The sequence below is a fragment of the Tetrao urogallus genome (genome assembly GCF_951394365.1).
Source record: "Tetrao urogallus genome assembly, chromosome: Z".
NCBI classification, from domain to species: domain Eukaryota; kingdom Metazoa; phylum Chordata; class Aves; order Galliformes; family Phasianidae; genus Tetrao; species Tetrao urogallus.
In genome coordinates, this window is record NC_136816.1 from 73208579 (window position 1) to 73235780 (window position 27202).

Sequence of the window (27202 nt, forward strand, 5' to 3'; positions counted from 1 at the left end):
TCAGGGGGATTTACATCTAGGGATGATGACAAACAGCATGTGCAAGTGGTAAAGCACCACTGGCTTGCAGGCCCCACTGCCTCAAACAAAGTGCAGGTGGGTCATGCTTGCTATTTGCTGGGGCAGATCGCAAGAATTTCCTCCAGACCAGTGAGCACCTGAAAGCCCCAAACATCTCTTCTATCCCATACCCCTCATGGAGTGGGTGCTTGCAGCCCCATCTTTAAGACTCTTTCCTTCAGCTGGAAAATGGCAACACGCTGATTGCCTCTGTTGTATTTTTCACATGACTGACCACAAAACTATTAATATAACCAGAGCCGGTTCAGCTGGACAACTCATTCCCTCCAAGGAGAGGAAAACCACAGCTTCTTCCATCTCTGGAAAAACCTTTTGTGATGACAAGATCAGCAGCGCAGATGTAGCAGAGACAGTTCTGGTTTGCTGATACACCCCAGTGGAGAACCTCAACCAGCATGAGAGAGTACAGTTTGTTTCTTCTGTTCGTCCTTTCCATCTTCAAGAAGGGTGAGTTCTGAGCTTGCTACAGTTCCGTCTGATCAGGGCTTTTTTTTTTTTTTTTTTTCTTTTTCCTCTGCTTTTATAACTCGTGTAGGAAGTTCATCTTTCTCATCACTCAGAAGCCCTGTTTCATACTGCTTCGTGTTCCTCAGAGTTGATACGAAATTCATACAATTTGCTCCACTGTGCACTTTAGCCCATGGTTAACTTCAAGTATATACTTAAGTTCTATTAAAGTCAACAGGATTTGGTTACATATACTGTCAGACTGTTTGATAGAGAAAGTTTAATGGCTGTGGTGGGCTCCAGCTCTTGATCTGGTTATCAAGAACTCAAATCCTTTCCACTGACAACTAGTAGACATAATTAGAGTTCTTTGTTTTTACCAGTGGGGCATTGTACTTAGAGCCCATGAGCTTCCTGGAGTGCCCATGGCTATATAGCCTCGTACAGTAGATAATCCAGGCTGCAAAAGGTAATCACATCATTACAGTGAGTGACAAAAGGCACCACGACTCCAGACCTCAGTAATTAAAATATTGGCTTGGCTCAAATTCCGGCTAAATAACTTAATGGAGGAGAACCAGTCCTACATCAGCCTTTATTCACTGTGCAACACAAAAGAACATTAATTCTGCCTGCACAGCCACTGGGATATTTGTCAAATATTATGGACAGCAGACATAAACACAAGCACCAATCCTAACTTAGCCTTTACTTGATCAACCTGACAGATGAATGCCCACAGATCACAGCAAAGTCAGCAATTTGTTTACACGAGGCAAATTATTTACATTTTTCTCCAATTATTCTCAACTGTGGAGGATAAACCTCCTGATTTAACAAAGCCACCAAGTAAGTTATGTAAGACAGGAATGTAGCCACAGACATTCCTGAAACCACTCTCTGGTGCTGCAGCTGTTGCAAACAGAAATGCGGTTGATGGATATAGGTATCTATACATCAAGAGCTGCCTACAAGTGCTATTTGTTGGTATTATTGGTTACTGGAGAAGGGAAATGGATGAGACGCTGAGTTTTCCTGATATATTTCAAGGCTGGAGAACATTCATTCAGGTAAAGACTCTTTTCATCACCAGATAGAACTGATAGAAACTGGGTCTGGTGGCAATGGCTTGTATTTACTGTGATCATCTACCACGACAAGGATTTACAGTGGTCAAATTCCAACTGTTTGTGACATCCTGGCTGGAAAACCCAGAATTTCTCCTCCTGTGAGGCCAGAACAAGGCCTGTCTGGGAAGATGCAGGCAGCTGGAGTCCACGTGTTGTCAACCTGCTCTGTTAACATGGAGCTGCTTGCTGTGCATCCTCCTGTGTGCATGCACTCAAACACAGAGCGGTTGCATTTAATTGGATTAGTGCTTGAAGCCACCATCTCTGAGTACGTTATATATATGTAAGTACACACACATATATTAGGAAGTGTGTGTCTGCAAGCACACAAACATCTTCCAACTGCAAACACTCACACAGCCTCACAGTGGACATCTACAGGTCAGCTATTGCTGACATTGCAAGGACTGCTTAAAAATTAAATTGCTTTCAACATGAGCAAGGCAGCCCCCTCAGCTCTGTTGCAGGCTGGTACCAAACCCAGCCCCACTAAGTGGGCTGAGTAACCACCTGCAAGTCCCCTGCACAGGGGGAGGAAAAAAGGGCATCCATTTTCTGACGAATGAGAGAGAGGGTACAAGAAGGATGATCAATTTCCTTCTTCAATACCCTATGTAAATCAGTCCTGATTATCTGTTGTTGCTTCTAGGCGTGCAGTGCAATAGCTGGTCCATTCACGTCCCATCTGACGTCACTGGTGAACTTGGAAAGATGGTTATTCTGCCCTGTACCTTCACACACCCATACAAAACCTTTGACCGTACCCTCACTGCCATTTGGAGGATCAAGGAGCCGTACAATGGCACTGTAGTGTTTAAGTGCACCAGCCAGAGTGCCAGCGAGCTCTGCAAGACCGCCGTCAGCTACAAAAACAAATACAAACTCTTTGGCAACCCCCGGCACAAAGACCTTTCCATCAGGATCGACAACCTGACCTGGAGTGACAGTGAGAGGTACTTCTGCCGTGTGGAGTTCTCTGGGGACATACACGACAAGTACGAAAGCAGGAATGGGATAAAGCTGCATTTGATTGGTAAGACAGCATCAAGTGCCCAGGGAGGCAAAGTCACCCCAGAGGGAAACTGGAGAGCTGTGAGATGTGGAAAGTGATGAGGTGGTAACAGAAGGTTATCTGAGATGTTTGCTTTTCCAAAATATTGTCTTTTCCAGGTCTAGTCAGCCCTGAGGAGGACTTGTAACATATTGGCAGGGAATACTCACTGCAGGCTTCCAGTCTGAAGTGATGTGCACACTGCAAGGAAGGGCACAGGAGCTAAACACTGCAGGAAGTAAAGAAACAGCTAGGTTGTGGCTGCCCAGGTGACAGCCTGGCGAGTCTTGCATATTGTCCCTGCGGCATGGGATTGGTGCAGGCTGCAGATAGGAAAATTGAGTTCTGCAGCTCCTGGAGTGAGGCTACAGATGGGCTCTTCATCAGGATTTAAGCTGGAGAATGCAGCTGCTGAGCAGGTGTTAGGAGATGTAAGCACAAGCAGGCCTGGATGGCACTAGCATCTCAGCCTGGCCACACTCAGTGCATATGATTCTGTCCCTCTGGAGAGATCCATGCAGCCTTGTGATGAGAAATCACACTGAACAGGCGTTGCACAGCGTCCTTGTGGCAGCACAAGATAAAAAGCCCTTCTTAAGGGTGGACATCTGCATAGCAATGACATCTGAATCCTGAGTGATAGAATCACAAAACCATTAAGGCCGGAAAAGACCTCCAAGATCACCTCACCCAACCATCCACCTACCACTAATGCTGCCCACTAAACCACGTCCCTAAGTACCACATTTATAAACATTCCCAGAGCATTTCAAGATGCAGGGACTCCGTCCAATGGGCAGCCCATTCCAATGCCTGTCCACTCTTTGAAGTTTTTCCTAATATTCTGCCTGGCACAAACTGGGGAAATTATCTCTTGTCCTACCACCGTTATATGATTGAAGAGGCCAACTCCCACCTTTCCTTAATCTCTTTTCAGGGAGCTACAGAGAGTGATCAGGTCTCCCCTGGGCATCTTCTTCTCCAGACTGAACTATCTCAGTTCTCTCAGCCATTCCTTATAAGACTTGTGTTCCACATCTTCCACAGCTTCACTGGGCAGGAAGGGCATTGCCCCCCTCTGTTCTGCCCTGGTGTGGCCCATCTGGAGCACTGTGTCCATATTTGGGGCCCCCAGTACAAGAAGGATACAAAGCTGTTGGAGCAGGTCCACAGGAGGCCATGAAGATGCTCAGAGAGCTGGAGCACCTCTCCTGCAAACACAGGATGAGGGAGCTGGGCTTGTTCAGCCTGGAGAAGGGGCAGAGAGCTAAGCAATTAGAGGTGGGTTTCCAGCACTTTGCCTCTGCCCTCCATCTCAGGGTTTCCACCGTGCTGTGCAGAAGGAGAGTGCTTGGTTCCTCTCAGAGGGTGTCCTCACTGATCTAGCAAGTGCCAGGACACCCATGCGGCCTCAGGAGTGGGCTCATACTTAACCAGCAGTGCACAGACACTGCGTGTTGGATGCTTTTGTCTCTGAAGTGAAACCGCAGGCAGCCAGGCGAGGCCTGAGAAGGAGTTCATGTACTGCAGAGAAGTGCTGAGCAGTCAGGGCTCTGCCTCTGTGGAGCAGATCTGAAATATCCCACAGAGAGACTGGTCCGGCAGGGCAACAACAAGCTGTGCTGATGATGAGAGAAGCAGAGCGCAGGTGCTTGCATAGACCCAGTGTCCCCACTGCTCTCTGCTTTGGGAACAGATCCCTGCAGTACAAAGGGCAGGAATTAAATAATGTTTCCTAAAGCAGCTTGTACACCAAAACACACAGATATGCAACACAGCTGGTTCTCATAGCGAGGGTCTGGCACAGGCTGCACAGAGAGATGGTGGTACCTCATTCCTGGTGGCCCCAAGGTTGGGCTGGATGGGCTCTGAGCACTGCTGGAGCTGTGGGTGCCCCTGTGCACTGCAGGGAGTGGGACCTGATGGCCTTTAAAGGTCCCTTCCAATTCAAACCATTCTGTGATCTATGATATGGATTGGTCTTCTTTCATTATAATGACCCATACTGTCTTGCCCGACAAATGAAAGAAATCAACTCTGAGCACCTGCTTTTCCCACGTAAGGACACTCATTTTGTTTCTCTCAGTCTTCACAGTGCCACTGAGAACTAAGTGTATGAAATAGTTCACAGATCCAGAAGAAAACCACAGGATTTTTCACGTCTGCCCTGCTTCTTTAGAGAGCAAGTTCGAAGGCAGCAAATTCAACAGTGCCTCTAAATTTTGAGCATCCCTTAGATGGATGTTGCCACCATTCAGAGAGGTCTCTGACAAGCCTGAGACACTAAGGAAAGGGCTCACATGAGCAGATCCTTCCTTGAGTGTTCTGGAAGGGCTGGGGTCCAAGGAAAAAATAAGGAAGAGGAAGTTTGATGCCAGTCTTGTTACACTGTGCATCAAACCTATCATTGAAACCTAATGTATTTCCTGTAATTTCCACAGCTTCCCCCAGGATCATTAACATTACTGTCAGTTCCAATGGGGATCACACCTTCAAAGCCCGCTGCACCGCCGAGGGTGAACCAGCACCTGCACTCACATGGACAAGTCCCCACTCCAGCAACCTCACCTCGGTCACGAACACGAACCACCGCGTCACCAAGGAGCTCCAGTACCTGACACACGACGGCAAATACACCTGTACGGCTGTCAACAGCCACGGAAGAGCAGAGGGGACAGTCTACTTCTATAAATTCAAGGCATCCAACAGCTCCTTTTTCCTGATCCTAATTTTTGTGCCTCTGGGAATTAAGGTCCTTGTTTTGCTGGTGATACTGGGCATGACCCTGTTCCCCAGAGGTACGTTTCTCTGTTTCCAACATCAGACTGGTAACATGATGTGATGCAGCAGATAAAATCAGACAAGGGAGGGGGAAGTCTGTTATTATCTTCATTTCCACCCTAGGAAAATGACATGCATAATGGAGTATTAAGAACAAATAAGAGGGACCTCCTGGCTGGCTGGTCACAGTCTGCAGGTGCCAAGTGTCATTCAGGATGGGATCTTTAAACAGAGCAAGCAGGAGTTTCCCTGTGCCCAGTGAAAAAGGTTAATAAATCAACAGGTGTGTAATTAGGGAACCTGCTGCCTACACAATCAGATTTTTATTGAACAGACTAATTACTATTTCTTCCCCAGCCCATGGGCAGGATTTACTTCCACTGCACACCTCACAGCAGCTAGATCTCCTGGAGTCAGCATCCTTCTTGCTCCCCAGAGCAGCTCCATCTGCATGCTTTCCAGTCAGCAGTGTAATCCCATTTTATACCTGTTCAAGCCAGTATCCCTGCTGTGCACAGGGCTCTGTGACTCAGGCCACAAAGTTGATTCCTATCCTGGCAACAGTGAACCATTCACCAGAGTATCAGTTATCCTCTAATGCATGTTGCCTATGGCTGTCAATCAGTCCTGACTCCTCAGATCATCTTGCTAACTGGTATATCTACTCTCATTTAACAGGTCCTTCCACTGCTCCATCCATCCTGGCCCGGTAAGAGTACCCCACCTTCTACTCATGTTGTCCAGTAGGAGGGTAGAGATGACAAGGAGAGGAGTACAATTTGTCCTCTGTCTTGGCTACAACTTCTGGCCTCATAGCAGGCTCCTGGGATGAGGATAGGGTTGGGCTGATAGTCAAGCAAGCCGGTGTAAAGAACCAAATCTTGGGGGGCAACTGAGAATAGACCTCAAGGACAAGGAACCTGGAGAGACACGGATGCAGCAGAAGCAGGGGATGACCAGAAGTGTTAGGATATCACATTAAACTAGCATAAGAATTCCAATTTCTGATGAGGCGGGAGAGCCTTCGTAGAATTGTAGAATCATAGCATGGCCTAGGTTGAAAAGAGCCACAGTGATCATCATTTCAACCCCCCCTGCTATGATCAGGGCTGCCAATCACCAGACCAGGCTGCCCAGAGCCTATGCCAGAGCTGATGTGTTCTGCCAAGCGTGGAAGAAGGTATGGAGAACCAAATAGTCCATGTCAGAGCCAGCTGAGATGTGGCAGAGTCCAAACCTAGAATCTGAACTATCCTCCCACAGCACGACCAGCATCTCCCAGTATCCAAAGCAAGGAGACTCCGGACATCTGTAGGGGCCAAACTGGTGACAGATGGGTAAAAATGTAAGACAACCCTTAGGTTAAACAGACAGAAACTGTACATGAGGCCAGTATATCCTTGGATTTGCTCCCTTCCAGCCCTAGTTATCTGTGATACGTTTCCCTCACCTTACCTTAGAAATGCATTCATCTCAGCAGGATGTGCGCAGCGTCAGGCTGCAGCCCAAGAGGCAATAGGGAATTTAATCCTAGAGTTAAATTTGTAGTAATTATCAGCAGAAGCATGGTGTTGCTGATTTAGTATCTACACTATACTGCACGGCCAACTGCATTTGTAAACACACAGATGAAAGCTTCCCTTTTTCCACCACCAGGCCGCAGCCACAGGACTCCACCTACGAGAACTTCGACCGCAGGTGCGACGGCAGCCACAGCCTGCCAACAGAACAACCTGCAGCAAGATGCAGCTGAAGACCTGGGCTGTCCCACCCGCACCCACTTGCGTGGTCTGAACCCCTGTCTGCTCTATATGAAGCTGGATCATCTGAGGGTGTCTTTTCCCACTGAACATAAGACTGCTGTTGACTGATGAACGGGTCAAGCGAGCCTTGTAGGCGCATGTTTTCCATCTCTGCTGAGACTTAAAATTAACACAAGGCTTTAAAGCAAAGACAGATTGGGAAAAAAAAAAAAAAAAAAAGGAAAAAAGAGAGAAAGTGAAGAGTGGTGGAGTTGGAAAAGCAGAAAATCTATGCGAGATGCCAGTTCTAATCAACCTGCATGTTTCTAACCTGTGTCACAAAGTTCTGTAGCAGACACACTCAAGAGTTGTAGTTGGTCCCATCTTGTGTTGCAGTTTTTCCTGATGAGAAATGGCTTCTCGATATGGGTATATTTGGATAAAACACCACAGCGTATCTGTCTCATATTAAAGAAGTTACAGAAAGAGCCATTTTGATGGGAACTGGAAATCAAGGCACCCATGTTGTCCTGTCCATCAACCTCTTTTACCCAGGCAGGGAAGACAAACAAAGAAAACAACTTTCACTTCATTAAAAAAGAAAAAATTACTTCTAAAGTTTCCATCCCTGTGCTACATGAAAATATCTTGACCACCTCTTAGTGACTTCACACTAAGAATCACAGAATACCAACCAACACCCCCAGGTCCCTCCTTCTTCACACTCATCCAGCCACTCGTCCCCAAGCCTGTAGCACTGTATGGGGTTGTTGTGCCCAAATGCAGGACCCGGCACTTGGCCTTGTTGAACTTCATCCCATTCACCTCAGCCCAGCGATCCAGCTTATCTAAATCCTTCTGAAGGGCCTCCCTACCCTCAGGCAGATCAACACCACCTGTTGTAGGTGTAGGTAATCTCTGAGAACAAGCATGTATTACCAGATACTGCCTCTTCCAGCAAGCTGAAAATACCACAGCATTTGTCACAAATTACCCATTTTTTCTCTTTTATTTCGCACTTTTTTTTTTTTCCAGACATAGCATGTTATAAACACACTTGTAAAAACTCAACAGCTGAAACAATACCTTCTTTCAAAAGTGCATGTCAAATGCATGTATCTCTCAATTCTTCACGTTTTTTTATGCAATTGATCAATAACATTGAATCTAATAAACCAGTGCTTTTAACTCTCTGCAGGGGTTGAAAAAGCAGAAGAAGATTCTTCCAGGCATCGCTTTCCCAAAGGAGTCTGTTAGAAATCATGCTGCACCCTTACCTTGTTAGCTTACAGAGAGATGTACATATATATACACATAGAGTTCTTTGCTCAATCTGTGAGCCTAAAACCACACACAGATGTGGGTGATCTGATGACACAGCTGGCACAGTTAGCCAAATTTGTCGAGAAGAAAAAGGTGGTTTGCTCTCCAGCACCAAAATCACAGTTAAGAGCAACATTGCAAAATAATCCATTATTGAACATCTATTATCCCCATGTGACCTGAACAAATGCTTAAACACGGTTACATGTTCTAAACACAAAGGCACAATCAATGCAGAAAGAGAAGAAGCTTTCAGTGTTCCTTCGTTCGTAGAGGTGCACAGATTGAGAATGTAGGACCTTGGGCAACCTCAAGTAGATCAGCCATGGAAAGGCCAACGTTACACGAGCAAGCAGGGAAATTCACTTTCTGCTTCCAGCGAACAGAAAGTGCAACATCAGACAAAGCAACAAAAAACAGTGATCATTCAGCTGAAACAACGGATTTACAGGCTCATAGTACAAATTTAACAAAGTGATTTAATTGAAGCTGAACAGCTTTTCACAGTGTCATCTGAAGTTCTGCCATGCCGTGCCCAGCTAGGAAGAACGAACTTCAGCGGTGTCCACTTACTAAACCTCTACTCCTAAACAACCAGGTTTTCAGAATTAAGGATTTCTTATCCAGCAAGAACATAACTGCTACTCTCCTGGACACTGAGAAGCAGAAAAATCATTCTGTAGACATCACCTGACTTAGGAACGACACGGCCATAAAACACTTTTGTTTAACCAACCAGTATGGAGGCAGACTCAGCAATATTTAGGAAGCAGGAAAAAGCAAAGTCCTTAAGCTCAATTTTCAGTTTGTATTGACATGGCAGAAGATTGTAGGCATGCCTTTAAACTGCAGAGTTCTGCAGAATATCAAAAGAGTCAAAATTTAAAATACCACCTGTTGGAATGCAGGGACAAATCTCCCTGTACACACTCACACACTCACATAAGCTTTAGAGGTATCCTACTAAGAGAGTCAAAAACTGTTTAACACACAACCCCCCATTCACTTTGCTCTGGCTCAAATAATGACACGTAGGAAAATGAAAAAGGCACAAAAAAAGGAAAAGATGCTACAAGAAACAAGAGTGGGTTTTGCTGTCTAATGATTTGCACATGTATCCCCTTAGATGTGCACCTTGCACAGGAACATATTCAACTGTTTTCAGTTGATAAAAACTGAACAATTCCACAGGCCTAAATATCCTAAGAGCTTTAAGGGAAAAAAAAAAAAAAAAAAAAGAAACCTCAAAGAGCATAAAATCTGCCAGTGTGCAGCTCCCATTCACACTTCTGACTTACTTCAAATGGAACTCTTAACGTAAAAATTACTTGTGCAAGAACAACTTTAAATGTAAACCAGAATTATCAACACTGCATGATCCTTTTGTGAGCTCAGTGCTGCTACCGTATGCAGTCCAAATAATGCACTTCTGGGTACAGCGTGTTTACAAGGAGAGACAAAAGATTATTGCCATCTCGAAGACAATGTTCTGGATGCTTGATGAACAAAGAAGCCTGGGAGATCTGTTCTTGAAAATCCATATATTGTTTGTTTGATGCCATTGATTCAAGAGCACTCAGTGCCTATAGACACAAGGAAAAAATTATGTTAGCTGTCTGCATTTTGGCCTGCAACAAACCAGTTCACTGGACATCATAAGAAAGATTCCACTGGAAGAACATTATCTATTAAAGAGCCTGCTATATTTTGAACAAAACATTCATAAAATATAGTCACACGTATTATTTCAATCCAGCTCCTCTTTAAAATTGTTGCCATTCCAACACAAGCACAACAAGTGCTCCACCAAGGCTTGCAATGATTGCTCCCATGTTTATTTCACAAACTCAAGACATGTTTTTAGAGAAACCGCACCAGAACACAAAACATAACACACTTAAAGATTTCATTAAGGATAGCCTGAAAGGAACAGTTGACTTCTATCAAGGTATCATTTTGCTCCCATTAATAACACTACAATTTCCAACTTGACTTGTCTCTGTAGCACAGGAAGAGGACAATTCAAGAAGCCAAAGACTGGCACACACTACCTGCTGGGCCTTCTGTGTCAGCTTTGGTTCTGAGCCAGCTTTCAGGCGGGCTTGCCCCTCTGCAGGAATCTGCACCAGGAGGAAGGCAGACAAACTGCGGGCAACCAGCCGAAACCTGGCAGAGGTAAAGAAGGCAGAGAGAGAAAGTGATGTCAATTGTCAAGTCCTCAGCAGCAGATAAACTACAAGTTCTATCCCATGAGAGATCTCTCGCATGAGGAGCATACTTAACAGCTTCAGAAGATCATCTGCAGTGCATTAAGAAAAAAACATCATTGCAATATATGTATGTACATCATACCTACAAGCTACCACACATATGAAAGGTAATGCCTGACCCAAGCTGAGCTGCAGCGTTGAGGTCACATCTGATATAATCCCTCATGGTAGAAGGAAGGGATGCCATTCAAGGCACCTCAACAGGCTGGAAAGGTGGGCCCATGTGAACCTGATGAGGTTCAACACAGCACAGTGCAAGGTTTTGCACTTGGGCCGGAGGAGTCCCAGGCATCCATGCAGACTGGAAGGAGCGGTCCTTGGGAGCAGCCCTGCAGAGAAGGACCTGGGGGTCCTGATAGATTAAAAGCTGAACATGAGCCAGCAGTGTGCTCTTGCAGCTCGGAAACCAAATGGCATCCTGGGCTCCATCAGCAGAGGGGTGGCCAGCAGGGACAGGGAGGTGATTGTCCCCCTCTGCTCTGCTCCTGTGAGGCCCCATCTGCAGTGCTGTGTCCAGGTCTGGAGCCCCCAGCACAAGAAAGACAGGGAGCTGCTGGAGAGGGTCCGGAGGAGCCACAGAGATGATCAGGGGACTGGAGCACCTCCCCTACGAGGACAGGCTGAGGGAGCTGGGCTTGTTCAACCTGGAGAAAAGAAGGCTGTGGGGTGACCTCATGGCAGCCTTTCAGTACCTAAAGGGAGCCTGCAAACAGGAGGGGAATCAACTCTTTGAAAGGTCAAGGGGAAATGGTTTGAAGTTGGGGGGGGAAGATTGAGGTTGGGTATCAGGGGGAAGTTCTTTGCTATGAGAGTGGTGAGGTGCTGGAACAGCTGCCCAGAGAGGCTCTGGATGCCCCGTCCATCCCTGGAGGTGTTCAAGGCCAGGTTGGATGGGGCCCTGGGCAGCCTGGGCTGCTATAAAATGTGGAGGTTGGTGGCCCTGCGTGTGGCAGGGGGCTGGGGATTCATGATCCTTGAGGTCCCTTCCAACACTGGCCATTCTGTGATTCTGTGATTTTACAAACTTTGAGACATCCCCACCATCCAAACTAAAAGATGAATTGAACAGGATTAAGATTTCAGCCCAGGGATCTACCTCAGGTGTTCTTAAAAACTTTACGTTTATTGAAGTACTACGCTGAATTGGTTTATGTATTTTTTACTGGCCTTCTTTCCATGCTGAACTTCATTTTAATACATGACAAAATCAAACTGAGTAGTAAGTAAGGAGATGTTTGATTTTCTCTTGATATTTTGCAGCAGCTCAAAGCCCAGGCAGAAAAGGCAATGTGTTTGTGGTCGTACAAAATTCTTGTGATGTCAACCACAACTTCACTAGAAATGAACATTAAACCAGAATCAAAAGCTGCACTTTCTTTATATTTGCACTACAGACTTGAACAAGAAGTTCATACGCATTTCTTAACCACACTGAAATACTCATTACAGTTTTTCTGTCTAAACTCCAGAAATATGGGGGGCAACTGGGATTCAGAACATCTTTTGAGATTGCCCTGTGCTATCTGGATCCAAGTTGCAGCTTCTTCTCGTAGGTTTTTTTGTTTTAATATGACAAATCATAATGTATTATTTAATTCATTACAGCTTCAATTCCTACCTGGGTGACAGAGGAGACCTCCTGCCCAACCCGATAGCTCCAAGAATTCCAGAAGTGAGTCTCTCCTCAGCCAGCTGACTCTGCCTGCTCTGGATGGACAGTAGTGTCCAAATGACAGATTCCATCACAATGGCATCATCCTGCTCCATCTGAATTAAGGATAACTGCATAGCTTTATGCCACCAAAGGAACAGCTTTGCCTCTTCCTTTGCTGAGCTGTAAGCAAGAGTTCAAGAATAAAACAACACATGGATTTTAAAAAGGGCAGGAACACTGGTTAAGAAGTTTGTGCCTCTCCCCATTAGGACCATGGAGAATTCAGATGGTAAACTAAGGACTGGTAATCTTAATATATTAAGCCAATATAGCTATACTATCCCAATTACATTGGGATAGTAACTACTGTTACAAGTAGTTTTACTGTAAAGTAAGTTTACTGTAAAGTAAGTTTACTGTAACTACTATTGTTACAAACTCAGTGCCAGTATCAGCTAGCAGGTTTTTCATTGCTTGTAAGAGAACATTGAACAAGGCTTCTTTTCAGGCTTTAAATCTCAGAATAATGATACTGCAGCCAGAAATGGATTTAAATCTGTCTAAAAATTTTTAGGGAAGCTTCTGGTCCTTCTTTCCTTTCCTTAGGAAAGGAATAGCTGTTGCTTATACAGCAGTTTAAGATTCTTCTCAGAAAGGAAATACTGAAGGCTTTAGTTGAGCAAAGCACAAAGTCAAGTTTCCCCTGTGGTATTTTTAATCCTTCCCCACACAGACTGAAACTGCAGTTTAAATTAACAAGCTCAGAGTTTCCACATATAGCACAGGCATGAGTTTTCTGCATCAGAGTATCATCAAATGACTCCACCCAGTCACTTCCCATCTCAGACACCCTCAGCTTTGATGTTAAGAACAAGTTTTAATTTGCAGTGTAAAGTGGCTTTGCTATCTTCTTTCAACCTTGGCAATAAAAGTAGTGCAACTATGTGGTGCCTACAAGAATCAAAGTATTCTTTTGATTTCAAGAAACAGAGGAATGTCCACTTTCCTACAATGCTCTTTCATGGCAACATAAATATTATCAACATTAATATTAAAAAAAAAATCATTAGTTTGCTAAATTCTGTTAATTTCAGCAACAATAGTAAAGACAGTTGTTGCATGCTTTAAATACAAAGTACCACTGCTTTAAACTCAAAGCTACTATGAGCCATCTATTCTTTCTCACCTGAATCCAATTATCTATTGAGTTGTTTTACAGCAATACTAACTTCACAGGGCTCATATTTGATCCACACCAAGCAGCTCTGAACACCTAGCTTTGAGTGGTCAGCTGAATACTTAACAAATAGTTCATCCCACCTAGTGGACATCCAGGAAAATGGAACTCACAGTGATTAAGGATTTGCTTGAAATAATCTGAATTGAGCACAAATCCAGGCTGCCAGCAAAATCAAGCCTCTCCAAATGGAAACCAAGCAAAACGAAACAAGAAACGTTCGTGTAAAATTCCTCCTTCTGTTCCACCAGATAGAACTAGTGTTGGCATCAAGGGATGAGCAGACTAACAGCAGGTATGGAAGGACTGGCCATTTCAGGCAGCAGCCTGACTGATTATACTGACTACACAATCATAGCCATATTTGAAAGAGTGCAGGCAGAAGCCCTGAGCTCCATACCTTGGATACACTTGCTCCAGCCACTTGCTGATGGTGATCAGGATTTTCATTTCATTGGTAAGAGTTTGGTCAGCATTCAGGCACTGCAGCAGGTAGACGTAGAGGGTCAAGTAGCTTCCTAAGGACAAACACTCCTGCAGGAATTCTTCCATGGTTAGCTCAGGAACTTGGAGGGAGGCAAGCACAGGGCCCCAGCCCAAATCCTGATAGTGAGGAAGATCTATAAAGAAGAAAGAAACATATAAGTAAGCAGCAGTTGATAAAATCTACAAACTGAAGCCTCCTCACTGTGTTCCTTTAAATTACAGGATATTAAAAATGTCAAATAGAAAGAACAGAGCCCTGATTACGAAAACCAGTTGAAAATGCAGTTCCAGTATGAGGCAGCATTAAGCTACTAGGATTCTAAGTGACTCATGTTTAAAGAGCACCCAAAGACCTATCAACATTTTTGACTTAAGCAGCAGAACAATAGATGCTCCTGCCTTTATTGAAGTAAGAGGTGATACAGGCTTCTGTCGTCTCTGCCATGTGTCGCACGGAGGCCAGGCTCTGACAAGCTGCTGTCAGAAGGGGCATTGCTAGCAATCCGTGCACTTTACTGTCAATCCACTTTCGTAAGCTGCCCCGTAGTGACTCAGCTGTTGTAACGCTGGAATTGTTCAACATCATCAGGGTTTCTGTAAAGAGACTGCTGAGGGCCAGGTGACGCGTCTGCAGATCCATATCTGGAAGTCAAATTCAAGAATTATTGCAGTAAACAGACACTAGGAGTTAAACGATCTGAACTTAACATCATCACTGAATACTCTCTGTAGATACTGGGAGAAGATTCTTGATCGTTACACTCTTCATTTCCCTGTTTGTATATCTAAGAAGCCACAAAAAGACACTTATTACCAAGAGAGTGGTGAGGTGCTGGAACAGCTGCCCATGGAGGCTGTGGACGCCCCGTCCATCTCTGGAGGTGTTCAAGGCCAGGTTGGATGGGGCCCCGGGCAGCCTGGGCTGGTATTAAATGGGAAAGTTGGTGGCCCTGTACGTGGCAGGGGGATGGAGCTTCAACTTACATACAAACAGGGATTAATCACTGAAAAAGCACTGCCCTAAAAGACTGAAACCTCCAGACCTGCAGATGGTCAGAAGCTGGCAGGACAAAGCCCTGAAGGGCAGGATCTGACTGGCTAGCCTTGTTTTGAGGAGGAAGGTGCACTGCAGACCTCCAGAGATTCACTTCAAACAAAGTCATTCTGTCTGCATCAATGTAATGCAAAAAATTTGAAGGAAAAAAAGAAAAAAAAAAAAGACCTCAAGACACCTATCACTGCACAACTCGTCACCAAGGTAAATGTCTCTTGTCACAGACTGACTGAAAACAATGATGCCAGCAGGTTACCTGACTTGCCTATGGTCACAGTTTTACAGCCATGTCACAACAGTTCTCTGACAATGGGGCTGTCCTAGAGAGCTTCCCTGTATACAACAGGAACACTGAGAAATGGCTATCAGTCAAATCTTCTAATCTATCAGTTAAATCTAATAGTTTCCACTATGTGTAGGTCACAGACAGCAAAAGCTATGACTCCTGACAAGTATTTCGGTGTAACACAGTGAGACAGCTGATGTGATCTCATTTTGACAAAGAAAGGTCAGAGTGGCACTAGCACTAAAAACTGAGATCAATATAAATGCTATGGATACAGACACATCATGCCATCAGCATACATGAATGTAACTGCAACACCAACTCTACACTGCAAGTCATCCTGACCATGCAGGGTTTTAGAATCTGTTCTTAAAACCCCATCCCTCGGGACTCAGGGCGTGTATTTCTAAGTGTCATCTCTACTTTTTAAAAACAGATGGTAGCACCAAATAAAGAAATTCAGAAACGAGACAGCAAACAAAATGCAACCCTCAAACTCCTGTGTAATAGTCAGTTTTACTTAAAACTCCTGCTTCTTCTGTTGGTGCTGCCACTCTTGACAGTTCATTGGAAAATGATCTTACTTCTGTTTTGTGCTCATCTATCTCACACGTACATCAGAGCAACACACCCTGCCCATAGAGAGACCAACGCACTAGAATGAAGGATCTTGACAGTTTTAAAGTAATTTGCACTGCTTAATACAAACCTGGAGGATTAAAGATGACTACATCATCCAGCAATTTGAACATTTCTTGCTCTAAAACTGCAAGAGTAATCTTTCCACTTTGTTCCAAGGTGCTGAGGAATTGAACCACCTGGCGGATGTACGCTTGGCACTTCAGTGTTGCATCCTGTTAATTAAAAATTAAAATAATTAGGAAAAAAAAAAAAATACAACAATCACATCTGAAATTCTTTCCACACTCATTTATAAAAGGAGAACACTGTAAACGAGAAGAACAGCTTAGAGACAACCAACAAAACCAATACCACTTACAAGGTGGATGTGACTATCTGAAGACATGCCAAAGCCTGCTGAGATTTTCAGGAGCTTCACTATCAGTTCAGATGCAGCATCCTTAGCAAGGATAACAGAGGGAGGGTAGTGACTGTTACAATAGCTGATGACGCTTTGATAAGATGAAATGCCCACAAGCTGCCAAGGAAGGGAGCTGGTCTGTCCAAGAAGATTTATGAGTGGTGATTCCTAAAGATTTAAAAGACATAAGTTTCTTTATCAACTCCTGGTGATATCTTGACATAACAGCACGCAATGCCTCAAAGTGGTAACAGGAAAATACCACAGGTGGGAAGAGACCAGCAGGTATGAAATGGGACCCCCTGAAGATTTACCAGCCCTTCTGTAAGAGTCTCCAGAAAGACTCCACTGAATCAAACTGCATCATGCAAGACTTTTCTACACACGGTGCTTAGCAAAAGCAGGGTTTGGAAAGTTCTCAACACCAGTTCTTTCTTCTTATTCTGACAACTCAAATACTGGAATGAAATCACAAATGGTAAAAGTATTGGTGAAATACTCTTTCAGAGTAAAAGAAGAGGAAAACCAAGATTCAAAAGACAAAGTGGTGTCTGTTCAATACTTCACCAGAAGCAGGCAGTGACAAGGTTCTTAAAGATGCATTACGGGCATGAATGCCACACAGTCAAAGCCCTTCCTGCACTTAGTCCAGCAGACTGCTAGCATCAGTCTACTATGATTCAGACACCCATTTTCACTCATTTTTATAAAAAGCTTCACTTTTATATATATATATATATATATATATATATATATATATATATATATATACACACATATATAACACTGCACAGATATGCAATGTATTACATGTGTGCATATGCACATATCCTTGCTACTGCTACCTCTGCTTCCCATGTGCATATACCAAAATAGGAAAAAGGATAAAAGACATTTGAATTAAGGATTAACTTGAGAGACAAGAACTTTGCAGCATTCCACGCTTAACGATGGCAAGAGACAACTGCACAGCAGTTTTACTTGACAACAGGGTTTTTTGTTTTGGTTTGATTTAGTTTAGGGTTTTTTTTATTGTTGTTGCTGATTTTTAAAAGACACCACCATAAGTATTTGTTCATTCCAAAACTCAAAGAGTCATTCTGTAACCAGAGAAAACAGTCTGTGTTTATTTGTTTATTCCTTACACCACTACTGGATCACAGCTCCTACAGAAGCGTCTCAAAACAAACAGCAGTTACTTCCTTTTTCACACAGCTCACACAGAACGCCTCACAGAAGGATTTTGTTAGTGCTATAACAAGCATACTGCTTATGGCATTTTATGAAACACTCCAGAGTTCATAATTCTGCAAGTGAGGAAGAAGTCACAGCCTGTTTCCTTGTCACCAAAGGACTATTCCTCTTCAAAGACACACAGGAATAAACCTTTTCAAAACGTACCTCTTTGCCTATAAGCTGTTCCTCCTTTGCCAACAGGACCATCATATACAGCAAACAGACAATCATGTTGTGAGTCTGAGGATGAGGGTTGGGATTCCAGGCATCAGAAAGGACGCTGACCCAGTTTATTTCACATAAAACATAACCCAAGAATAAGAAACAACTCTTGGGGCTGCCTCTTTCAACCTATAGAGGAGAAAGGAAAACAAACAAAAAAAAAAGGCATGCAAAACCATGTAAGATAAAAGTGCATTCATAAGAACACAGCAATAGTAAAATACATATTTATTACATATTTAGTTAGAGTTTATAGCAATTAAAGCAGTGGTAGATTAAAAGAATGCCATCTCTACAGCTCCCCACAACTTCGTATAAGATTTGATAGCACTCCTTCATAAGCACCTGTGAAACATAAAACGAGTAGCTATGATTTACTTTTGGAGTAATTCATAAATTAACAAACTTTAAAAGCTTCTTTCTTACAGGACATTCTCCAGCTCTGCAGTTATTTCCAAAGGCAAGTAATTATGGCCTTATTTCAACTGATGCTATCTACTCACTTTAAAGAACTCTTCCATAAGCATCTGGTCTGGGTGCATTTCCTTCCATGGAAGCCTCCTGAATTCAGTATGGAAAGTATAGAGAATAAACTCTGGCATTTTGGGGGCTGTGCAACATCCACAGTAATGCATCAGGTGCAACCAGAGAGCACCATGATGGCCTGGCAGCAGCTTATCTAAATCCAAAGGAAATAATTGAATTAGCAGCAGGATAAAAATTGAGGGAGGCATGAGTACAGAAGAAGATCCAATTTTGAGGATGAAAAACCATAAATGCACATGCAAAAAAAAAAATAATAATAATAATAATATAAAATTAAAGTGTTGCACTCTTGTTTTCCTTTTTTTTCCCATTTTTTTCCCTTAAAGTTAGGCAGCTTATGACTTTATGTTATGTTCTTTTGAGCAAATGAAAGTTCCCTGTTTTTACGATGCTGGTGTTCTCTGTGTCAGTTGCATTATTTTATTTCTTTGTCGTCTTACGAATCTGAAGTCTTACAGAACACGTTATTTTCACATATTTATTTCTACAAACTAGGTTTGAATCCAGCTCATCATTAAAAGCAATTAAAAGGTACTTGTGAAGTTCATTTATTTCATTCCTATGCCTCGTTATGCGCTAGAAACAATATGCACAAATACAAACACCAGCTCAAAATGATCAGACCTGGAGATTAAATTGTCCCCAAGGCCAGCTCCTGAGGCACATCGCTTGTTATCACAACACACTTCTGCTTTTTATGTTGTACGGAAAACTCAGGCCTGGAATGAAGTCATGTGCTTATCATTATAGCTCATTTTGTTTCACTTTCCTTCATATAAATACACATCTACTGGATGACAAAGTTAATCATATCCTCTGTCCTCCTCAAATCAAAAAGCTGTCTTTTAAGGACAAAAAAAAAAAAAGAAACATGCTACTGGTACCACAGCAGTGATCATTGTGGCCAAAAGTTCCTGACAAACAAAACCCCCTCATGTCCACATCTCAATTGATGAGACATGCCTCTACCTTAAAACAACGTGGACCTTCACATACCTTTAAAGCTCTCATGCAAAAGCTTGATGCAATCTGCAAACAAACGGACCATGCTGGATGCTGCAGGAGTGTCACTCTCCAACCAAGGGTAGCAGGGCTGGTTACTAAAAGCAGAAATAAAGCAACAAAAACGTCAGTGCTGAGTTGGTTACTAGAAACCATACAGGTGTGTACACATATTGTACAGCATAGACATTTAGTATAGTACAGGCATCAGCAGCTCGTTCATTCAAAACTCAACACTTCAGGACTGTTCTTCCCTTCCTTGCATACATTAACGCTACACTGAAGATACATGATGCCATCAAATAAGTGGAAATTACTTGTTTGCTATTTCCTACAGTAATTAAAGAGCAAACTGCAGGAACTTCCAGATGATAGTGCATACCACCAACAGTCAACGTTCAGGTGAAAACAGGAGACGTGCCCAGAGCTCAAAAAGCCTGTGGTTCTGGAATGAAGACAATTTTAGGTGCCTACCACTACAAATAATTGTGTGAAAACAAAGGTATAACAAGTTAGCAGATCATCATAGGACTGATCTCATCTAGGGTTCCTTTATACAGCACTAGCACATGAGGTTGCATTTGTTAGGCTTTTCTTTTTTTGTGGTTTTTTTTTTTGTTGTTGTTATTAAACAAATGAATTAAAAAATGAAATCTGAGTGTTTTCAGAACTAGCTCCCTATTTTCCTCATCTCTGTACCTATTTCTTGTACCTAAGCACTGTAGTGTAAGTCCTGTACAATTTCCTTATGCAGTTCATTAAATACTTGCCTAATGATTAACAATATGACACACACAACAGCTATGTAAGCAGAAAATCACAGCACAATTAAAAAAAAATCACAATAGTAAAAGCCATTCTTACAGAGCTAATGCTCTTCCTATTCAAAATTAAATTTTTGCTAATGCAATTCTTACCTTGCATCTTCCTTGTCTAAGACTAGTATCCATGGTTTAAAGAGTCCAGCAATAACTGAATACAAGGACTGCAAAGCTAGAAAAAACAAAGTGAAGAAGATTATGTCTCAAATTGGCAGCCACGAACAAATTACTTCTCCAAACCTGGAGAAAATGTTCTCTCCTTATGACAACATGATATCAGTTCTCTATAATCAAGAATTGGATGCACAAGGCCTGTAACTTTCATCAATATTATGATTGTCTCAACAACAACCATAAGCTTTTTGTACTGTTTAGATTTTCGTATTGTTATTTTCTTTAGAATATCTTTCAGATAGCAGGCGTAATAGTAACTCACAAAATGTTTGTCCACATACTCAAATAGAAGATGCATAGACAATTTTCTCCAAATTAAAAACCATATACCATGAAACCATGATGACACTGAGTTCTCCCCTGTTTCCAAACCTGTGCTCAGTGCCAAAGGTCGTATTTTTCTTTAAAGAGGGATCAGTCCATAAAATAATCTGAAAGCAAACTCTGGATCAGGAAATTTAAAGAAGGATCCTCCAGCAAGCAGGAATGTAAGAACAAAGGAAGTCCCAACTGGCTCTCTGCAGAGCTTGTTTGTATTTCAAGGCTGCCATCATTATACAAATAAAGAGAAAATTAAAAGGCCTTAAACAGAAGAAATCAAAACAAGCACTCAGTTTCAAGTCATGCGAAGTTCTTTACAGAGTAAGTAACACTTAAGTTCTTTCCTATGAGAGTGGTGAGGTGCTGGAACAGCTGCCCATGGAGGCTGTGGACGCTGCATCCCTGGAGGTGTTCAAGGCCAGGTTGGATGGGGCCCTGGGCAGCCTGGTCTGGTATCAAATGGGGAGGTTGGTGGCCCTGCATGTGGCAGGGGATTTGGAGCTTGATGATCCTTGAGGTCCCTTCCAACCCAGGCCATTCTGTGATTCTGTGATGGGCTCTTAAGACATATTACCTGCTAAAACTCTGTTGCTGCCAACAGGCTCTTGGGCTAAATTGACAACTTCAGTTTCAATAAGCCGTTTAGTAAGATACTCCAAAAATGTGTTTACTTCAGGCACATAAGGACTCCATTTTGAAAAGAGACCAAAGGTCCTGAAGTCCACTGAAGCTAGACGAAGCTTGCAGAAAGAGGTAGAAAGCCATTCTATTGTCTCTCTAACCTGTAAAAAAGGAAAAACACTAATCAGCTGAAGACAGACTGCACAGTAGTGTTATTTGTCACTGCTGGGACACCTGTTCAGCTGCAGAACACAGTAAATCAACCAGAGAGCTACTCACTTGTTCTGCAGACAGGAGAATTTCTCCAGCATCTCGTAAAACAGGACTTTCAGTGCAATCACTTTTCTTGAAGCTGCCCTGATCAGCCATTGGTGAACCACATCCCAAAGCTCTAAGTGCTGCCTTCCAACAGTCGGGGCTTAGAAGCTGCTCTGAGGAACCTGGGAGAAACAGAAAGCATTCTGGTTTCGGCTGGGACACATGTTTTTTTTCTCCCTTCACAATGACCTGTGCTATGTTTTGGCTTTGGGAGAAAACCAAAGCTGATAACACATGGATATTTTAGCTGTCACTGGGCAGTGCTGCACGCAGCCAAGAACATCTCATTTTCTCAGCTTCTCATACTGTCCTGCCAGCTGTGGGGCTGGAGAGCACAAGGAGCTGGGCAGGGGCAGAACTAGGACACACTAACCTAAACTGGCCAAAGGGGTCTTCTACACTGCATGGCAGCATGTGACAAAAAAGGAAAACACTGTGAAGTTCGTCAGGAGGGCCAGCTCTGACTGGCTGGGCATATCACACTACTCTTGTTATTCTCCTCTTCTCTCTTTGTAAATAACTCAGAAGGATACAAAAAGCTTAGTACACTATCAATTCAGATACTCACTTTGCACAAACAGTCTTAAAAAATCACTATAGTGATCAGGGAACTGATATTGGAGAAGGTTAGTCCAATGATTGCAGAAGATATTAAACGGCATCAAAATATCTTCTTCAGGTTCAAGGCCACATGCATTGAGAGCCAAGTGAATAGATTCCAGAAGCCTGGTACGTTCAGATAGAGGCGGCTTAGTGACATTTAACCACTGCATAAGGTCAAACTAGAACAAAGGACAGGAAGCATTTGTAAGTTGAAGCTTGCATGGCCACAGCACCTTCAGGAAAAGGGAAAAACCGTCAGAGTGAAAAGCCTGCCTAGGTTTTTAAGTACATACTTAAGGAAAACCTGAGAAATTTTCATTTGTACTAACCCCATCCTAAAACCAAGGTAACTCTTTACAAAGATTGTGATTCAGCACATTAGAGATGTCCCTGAATTTATACAGAGACTTTTATCAGGGGGTTCTCCAATTTATAGAAACGCATATGAGCTTCCACGCTTCAGTACTGCTATCAAACACTTAAAAGCATTATGCTGGGCTAGTCCTTGAAGTCCCTAAGTTTTAATATGGAGATTCAAAGCTTTTGTAGCCTCCAGGCAATCTGTTTCCAACTGGCTCAGCAGAGACAGTGGTGATTTATGCCAACAGGGAAAGCTCAGTAATGCACAAACCAGAACCAGCTGACAGTTACAGCTGTAGAGCTCCTTCTCTGTGGAATCTAATGAGAAGAAAGATTTCTGTTTATCTGCTTTTTTGGGTTTTGTTTTTTTGTGTTTTTGTTTTTTTAAAGACAGATGGGATTTACTGGCAATTTGGATGAATACCTCCTCAGAGATATCAAAGAGAAGATACCATGCAGTGCCTGCTTTGATTTCACCTCAAGAATAAGAGTGTACCAAAGAGGAAGCCACAGGAAGCACACACTGATACTATCTGGGCTAGGAAAGAGTAATTCAACGTTCCCATCTGGATTTGCTTCCAGCCTCTCTTTAGCTTAAATATAAGAAACAGCATTTAGTATGAGCAACACATAAAAGCTGTCAAAGATATTTTGAAGTACCAAGTTTCTATTTCTCTTCCATAGCTTTAAGAAGACTCACATAAGCAACACACAAAACAGATTCAATATTCATATAGGAATATTACCTTTGTCAACAGCATGAAGACAACATCACTGTTGTCCTCACTCAGGAAGGTCACAACTTTTTCATACAAAGCCACAAACTCATCAGGAGAAGCAACAGGAGTGAAGTATGGAGAAAGAAGCGTACAGAGCCTTCGGTTGTGCAGGATTGTCTGGAGGAGACGTTTACACTCTGACTTGGTCCCACTGATGAACACCTAAGGAATAATGAGAAAAACGGTCCAATATGAATCTACTGGGGAAAAAGAAAAGAAAAAGAAAAAAAACCACACCCCTTACAACTTTTTGTTTAGATAATAACAACTGTATATTTAAAAAACATATATTCTAAAAAGCAAAGCCTGACTGAGAGCAACTTCAAGTAAATACTGCCATTCCACCAAAGGTAACTGTAAAATAAACATTGCTTCCCTAGCACATTGAAGAATAGCACTTGTGACCACAAACACTGCATAAAACATATTCAGAAATCCAATTTTTCTGATAAATTAATTAAATAAAATGAATCCAGATTTCAGCAGCCCTGTTTGACATTAGTAAAGATTTACATAGAACTGTGGGTATAGAAAGTTGCCCTGCAAGAAGATTTCTAATGTACAGTTGGACATAGGAAAAACACTGTATGTAAGAGATCAAAATAAATATCTGGACACACAGCAGAGGATAATGCTTTTTCACAGAGCATCTACGTAATGCAATCTCATTGCAAACATTACTACCAAGAAGCAGCAAAGTTTTTGCCAACTCAGTGCACAAAGAACTCCGCAAGGCTTTAGAAGACGAAACAATTAAACACAGATTTGTGTCAGCTAGAAAATGATCCATAACAGAGAAACACATGCCACACCACTCCTTTAAGTACCAAAATTCAAGCATCCCCGTGAAAATCCAGCCTGCTTCAGCATTTAATTAGTGTAGCATGTAATTAATAGGGAGCATCTTTCAGCAAGCATCTTAGAGGTTTTTGTTTTGCATGCATGCAAGCCTAAACTGTCCAATATACCACGTACATTACACAACTTGCTGAGTGAGGAATGGGATAGAAGCTTAGAATTTAAAGTTCAGGCTTCTGAAGGTTTTAGACACTCGACATCAGCAGGCAACAGGGTAAGTGTTTAGCATACAGTACTAGAGAATATACTCACCTGGCCTAGGATCTCGATGCAGGAAGTGAAGAACTGCCTTGTGGGAGGATTGCGTTGAGTTTCATCACACACATACTCCACTATGATAAAAAACAAACTAATCCCAACTTTCTTAATTGCAGGCATAGGCTGCACTTTGTAGATATTTATTAAGGTCCTGTTTAAAAAAAAAAAAAAAAAAAAAAAGCAGATGCAATTTGCATATGGAAAGTAATCCATGTTACTAAAGAAAGGTTTCTTGTGTCAACACACCACACTAAGATGTTTCTGGTTTACATGACAATCAGTGGTTGGGTTGTGCAGGGACCTCTGTGCCCCCCAGGTCCCACCTGCCCCAGCAGGGTCATGCTGAGCAGAGAATCCAGGCCAATGAACAGGTGGATTCTGAAGATCTTCAGGAGGGAAACTCCACTCTTCTGGGCAACCAGAGCCAGTACCTTTCACCCTCAGAATAATAAAATTTGTCATATTTTAAAGCTTTACATAGCATGACTGCCATCACTCCTCCTGCTCCATGGTTAAAAAGGGTACTCTAATGCAGAGAATAATAAGTTGAAAACATACTGTATGCCATATTATGCTTGAATGATGAGCAGTTAGCTCCTCTGATAACACACAGGCTTATTCCTTTAGAGGTCTATCACAAACATGCAGGTCTCAGGGTTCCAGCTCTGCTGCTGACCTACACTGGTATCCATTATAAAAAGCAAGCAAATAGGTTTGACGTTGCTACCTAAAACTGCCTGAACAACTTACGTTATGAAGTTTTCCACGTGTACTGCTGCTTCCACAACACCCAGAGAAGGTGGCTTTGTGGCTTCTGCTTGCAGCTGTCTCACTTCTTTACGCAGAGCATGAAGCTGCTGGCTCACTGCTTCGTTTTTATGTTTCCCCTCAAACTAAATGAGGGAAAGAGACATTCATTTCAGAATAGCATCTTTTCCAAAAATTCTTTGATGTTGCAACTAAAAAATGAAGCAGAGCCTTGTAAGGGAACTCTTGACTACAGAAGGTTTTGCCCTGTGAGTTTTGATAAGATTTACTGCATTCTACCCTTTAGTCACATTCTCATTTAATTATGACACATTAATATAAACAATGTCTTTGCCAAAAGACTTAATCCACAGGGAAGGAACCTTAGGCGAGATCAATACATTCACTTAGCAAGCAATATAGGAATTAATCTATGAACATTCTGATGCCTTCATTCATATCTGTGAGTACATTCCTACATTCATACATTGGGAAGCAATTTATCACAGACACTGCAAGTAATCCAAAACTTTACACAATAATTTGCTCTTCTGTTGATCTGCATCTCCTTCAGAAAATTACATATGAGGGATTTCAAGCTTCAGTTGTTTGATTTCTCTTAATATTTACTTCTTTTAACAGGCGTATGGCAGCACCTCACCAAATAAATCCATTCTTGTTAACCGTTCAACCATTTCACTTCCATCACCCACGTCCACCAGCCCCAAAACAGAAAGGATGCCCTATCTCTAACCTGGATTGTTACAAGAGCTGCTCCCTGGCAGCCTTTACTTGAAGCTCCCCGGCACTCCAGGTGGAGGGTGATCTGCTCCTCCCGATTGACATACAGCTTAGGTATGGTGTCCAGTATTTCACTGTTCAGAGCAACATGTTGGGATTCCCAAAGAGCTGCAGTTCTGAAAAGTGCTTATTAATGAGGTTACTGAAATCTTGAGCAAGAATAGTAATGCTAGGAATTTAAAAGGAAGAGCTGAGGATTCAATTTAATGGGCTATGCAAAAACTCATAACAGAAATATATATATTTATATAATAGAAAACAAAAACTTAGGAAATTGTGTTAATAATTCTGTAGTGATAGAACATCAAAGTTCTAACAGAAAACGCTTCATAAGAAGAGCAAAACTGCTTAAGCCTGCATAAGAAATTTATTTTAATTACTTCCAATGACCAGATGGAAAACTATATAGACCATCCACTGCAGAAGAAATTTTCTGCCAGGCAAAAAAAAAAAACAACAAAAAAACTGGACTGTGAAATGACTCGGTCAACAGAAAAGTGCCCACCTGACATTGCTGCTGGAATCATTAAGGTACATTCTTCCTTAGGCTTAATGAGGATTTTTTTAATTTATTCTAAATAATATTATTAAACAATGACATTGTGTGGGAGTGGCTATGAGCCATCAGCTGTGTCTGAAACTTCAAAAATACTTTACCTGAATTCTCTTAGTATGAATATTAATAAAGTTTCCTCTCTTTCATCCACAGATCTAACAGTTCTCTCAGAAATTGAGTCTCTTTCTCTAGCATCCCTGTGCTTCAGATTATCACCACTAAACTAGTGCAAAACGGTTAACTAATTTTCAGTAAGCCTAGGCTAAAGGGAAGATTTAATTAAGAAGTATACTGAATGAGAAAAGAATATGTAGCTGTCAGATGCCAGTTGATGTAATCTCAGCCATTAGATAAAACTTGTGCAGTCAGTTATAGGAGTAGAATAAAGAATAATG

At 42.4% G+C, this 27202-nt stretch overlaps 2 protein-coding genes across 2 annotated transcripts in view; one reads left to right on the forward strand and one right to left on the reverse strand.

The window, feature by feature from the left end:
* Nucleotides 1-476: 476 nt before the first annotated feature.
* SIGLEC15 (sialic acid binding Ig like lectin 15) lies at nucleotides 477-7243 on the forward strand (the record flags this gene model as incomplete). Its single annotated transcript, XM_079548174.1, has 5 exons — nucleotides 477-528; nucleotides 2308-2691; nucleotides 5151-5507; nucleotides 6169-6199; nucleotides 7147-7243. 5 exons carry the CDS (start codon nucleotides 477-479, stop codon nucleotides 7241-7243), a joined length of 921 nt encoding a protein of 306 aa, XP_079404300.1.
* Nucleotides 7244-9955: 2712 nt separating this feature from the next.
* Nucleotides 9956-27202, reverse strand: part of EPG5 (ectopic P-granules 5 autophagy tethering factor) — a gene marked incomplete at both ends in the record, with an annotated part of 48359 nt that continues 31112 nt past the window's right edge. Inside the window, 18 exons of the mRNA XM_079548790.1 lie at nucleotides 9956-10138; nucleotides 10607-10721; nucleotides 12444-12659; nucleotides 14117-14336; nucleotides 14602-14844; nucleotides 16252-16396; nucleotides 16543-16752; nucleotides 17986-18171; nucleotides 18546-18721; nucleotides 19585-19688; nucleotides 20508-20583; nucleotides 21481-21688; nucleotides 21807-21967; nucleotides 22414-22627; nucleotides 23555-23749; nucleotides 24698-24854; nucleotides 25454-25596; nucleotides 26205-26367. Of these exons, the coding sequence (XP_079404916.1) occupies nucleotides 9956-10138; nucleotides 10607-10721; nucleotides 12444-12659; nucleotides 14117-14336; nucleotides 14602-14844; nucleotides 16252-16396; nucleotides 16543-16752; nucleotides 17986-18171; nucleotides 18546-18721; nucleotides 19585-19688; nucleotides 20508-20583; nucleotides 21481-21688; nucleotides 21807-21967; nucleotides 22414-22627; nucleotides 23555-23749; nucleotides 24698-24854; nucleotides 25454-25596; nucleotides 26205-26367 (3115 nt within the window). The remainder of the gene's footprint in view (nucleotides 10139-10606; nucleotides 10722-12443; nucleotides 12660-14116; nucleotides 14337-14601; nucleotides 14845-16251; nucleotides 16397-16542; nucleotides 16753-17985; nucleotides 18172-18545; nucleotides 18722-19584; nucleotides 19689-20507; nucleotides 20584-21480; nucleotides 21689-21806; nucleotides 21968-22413; nucleotides 22628-23554; nucleotides 23750-24697; nucleotides 24855-25453; nucleotides 25597-26204; nucleotides 26368-27202) is intronic.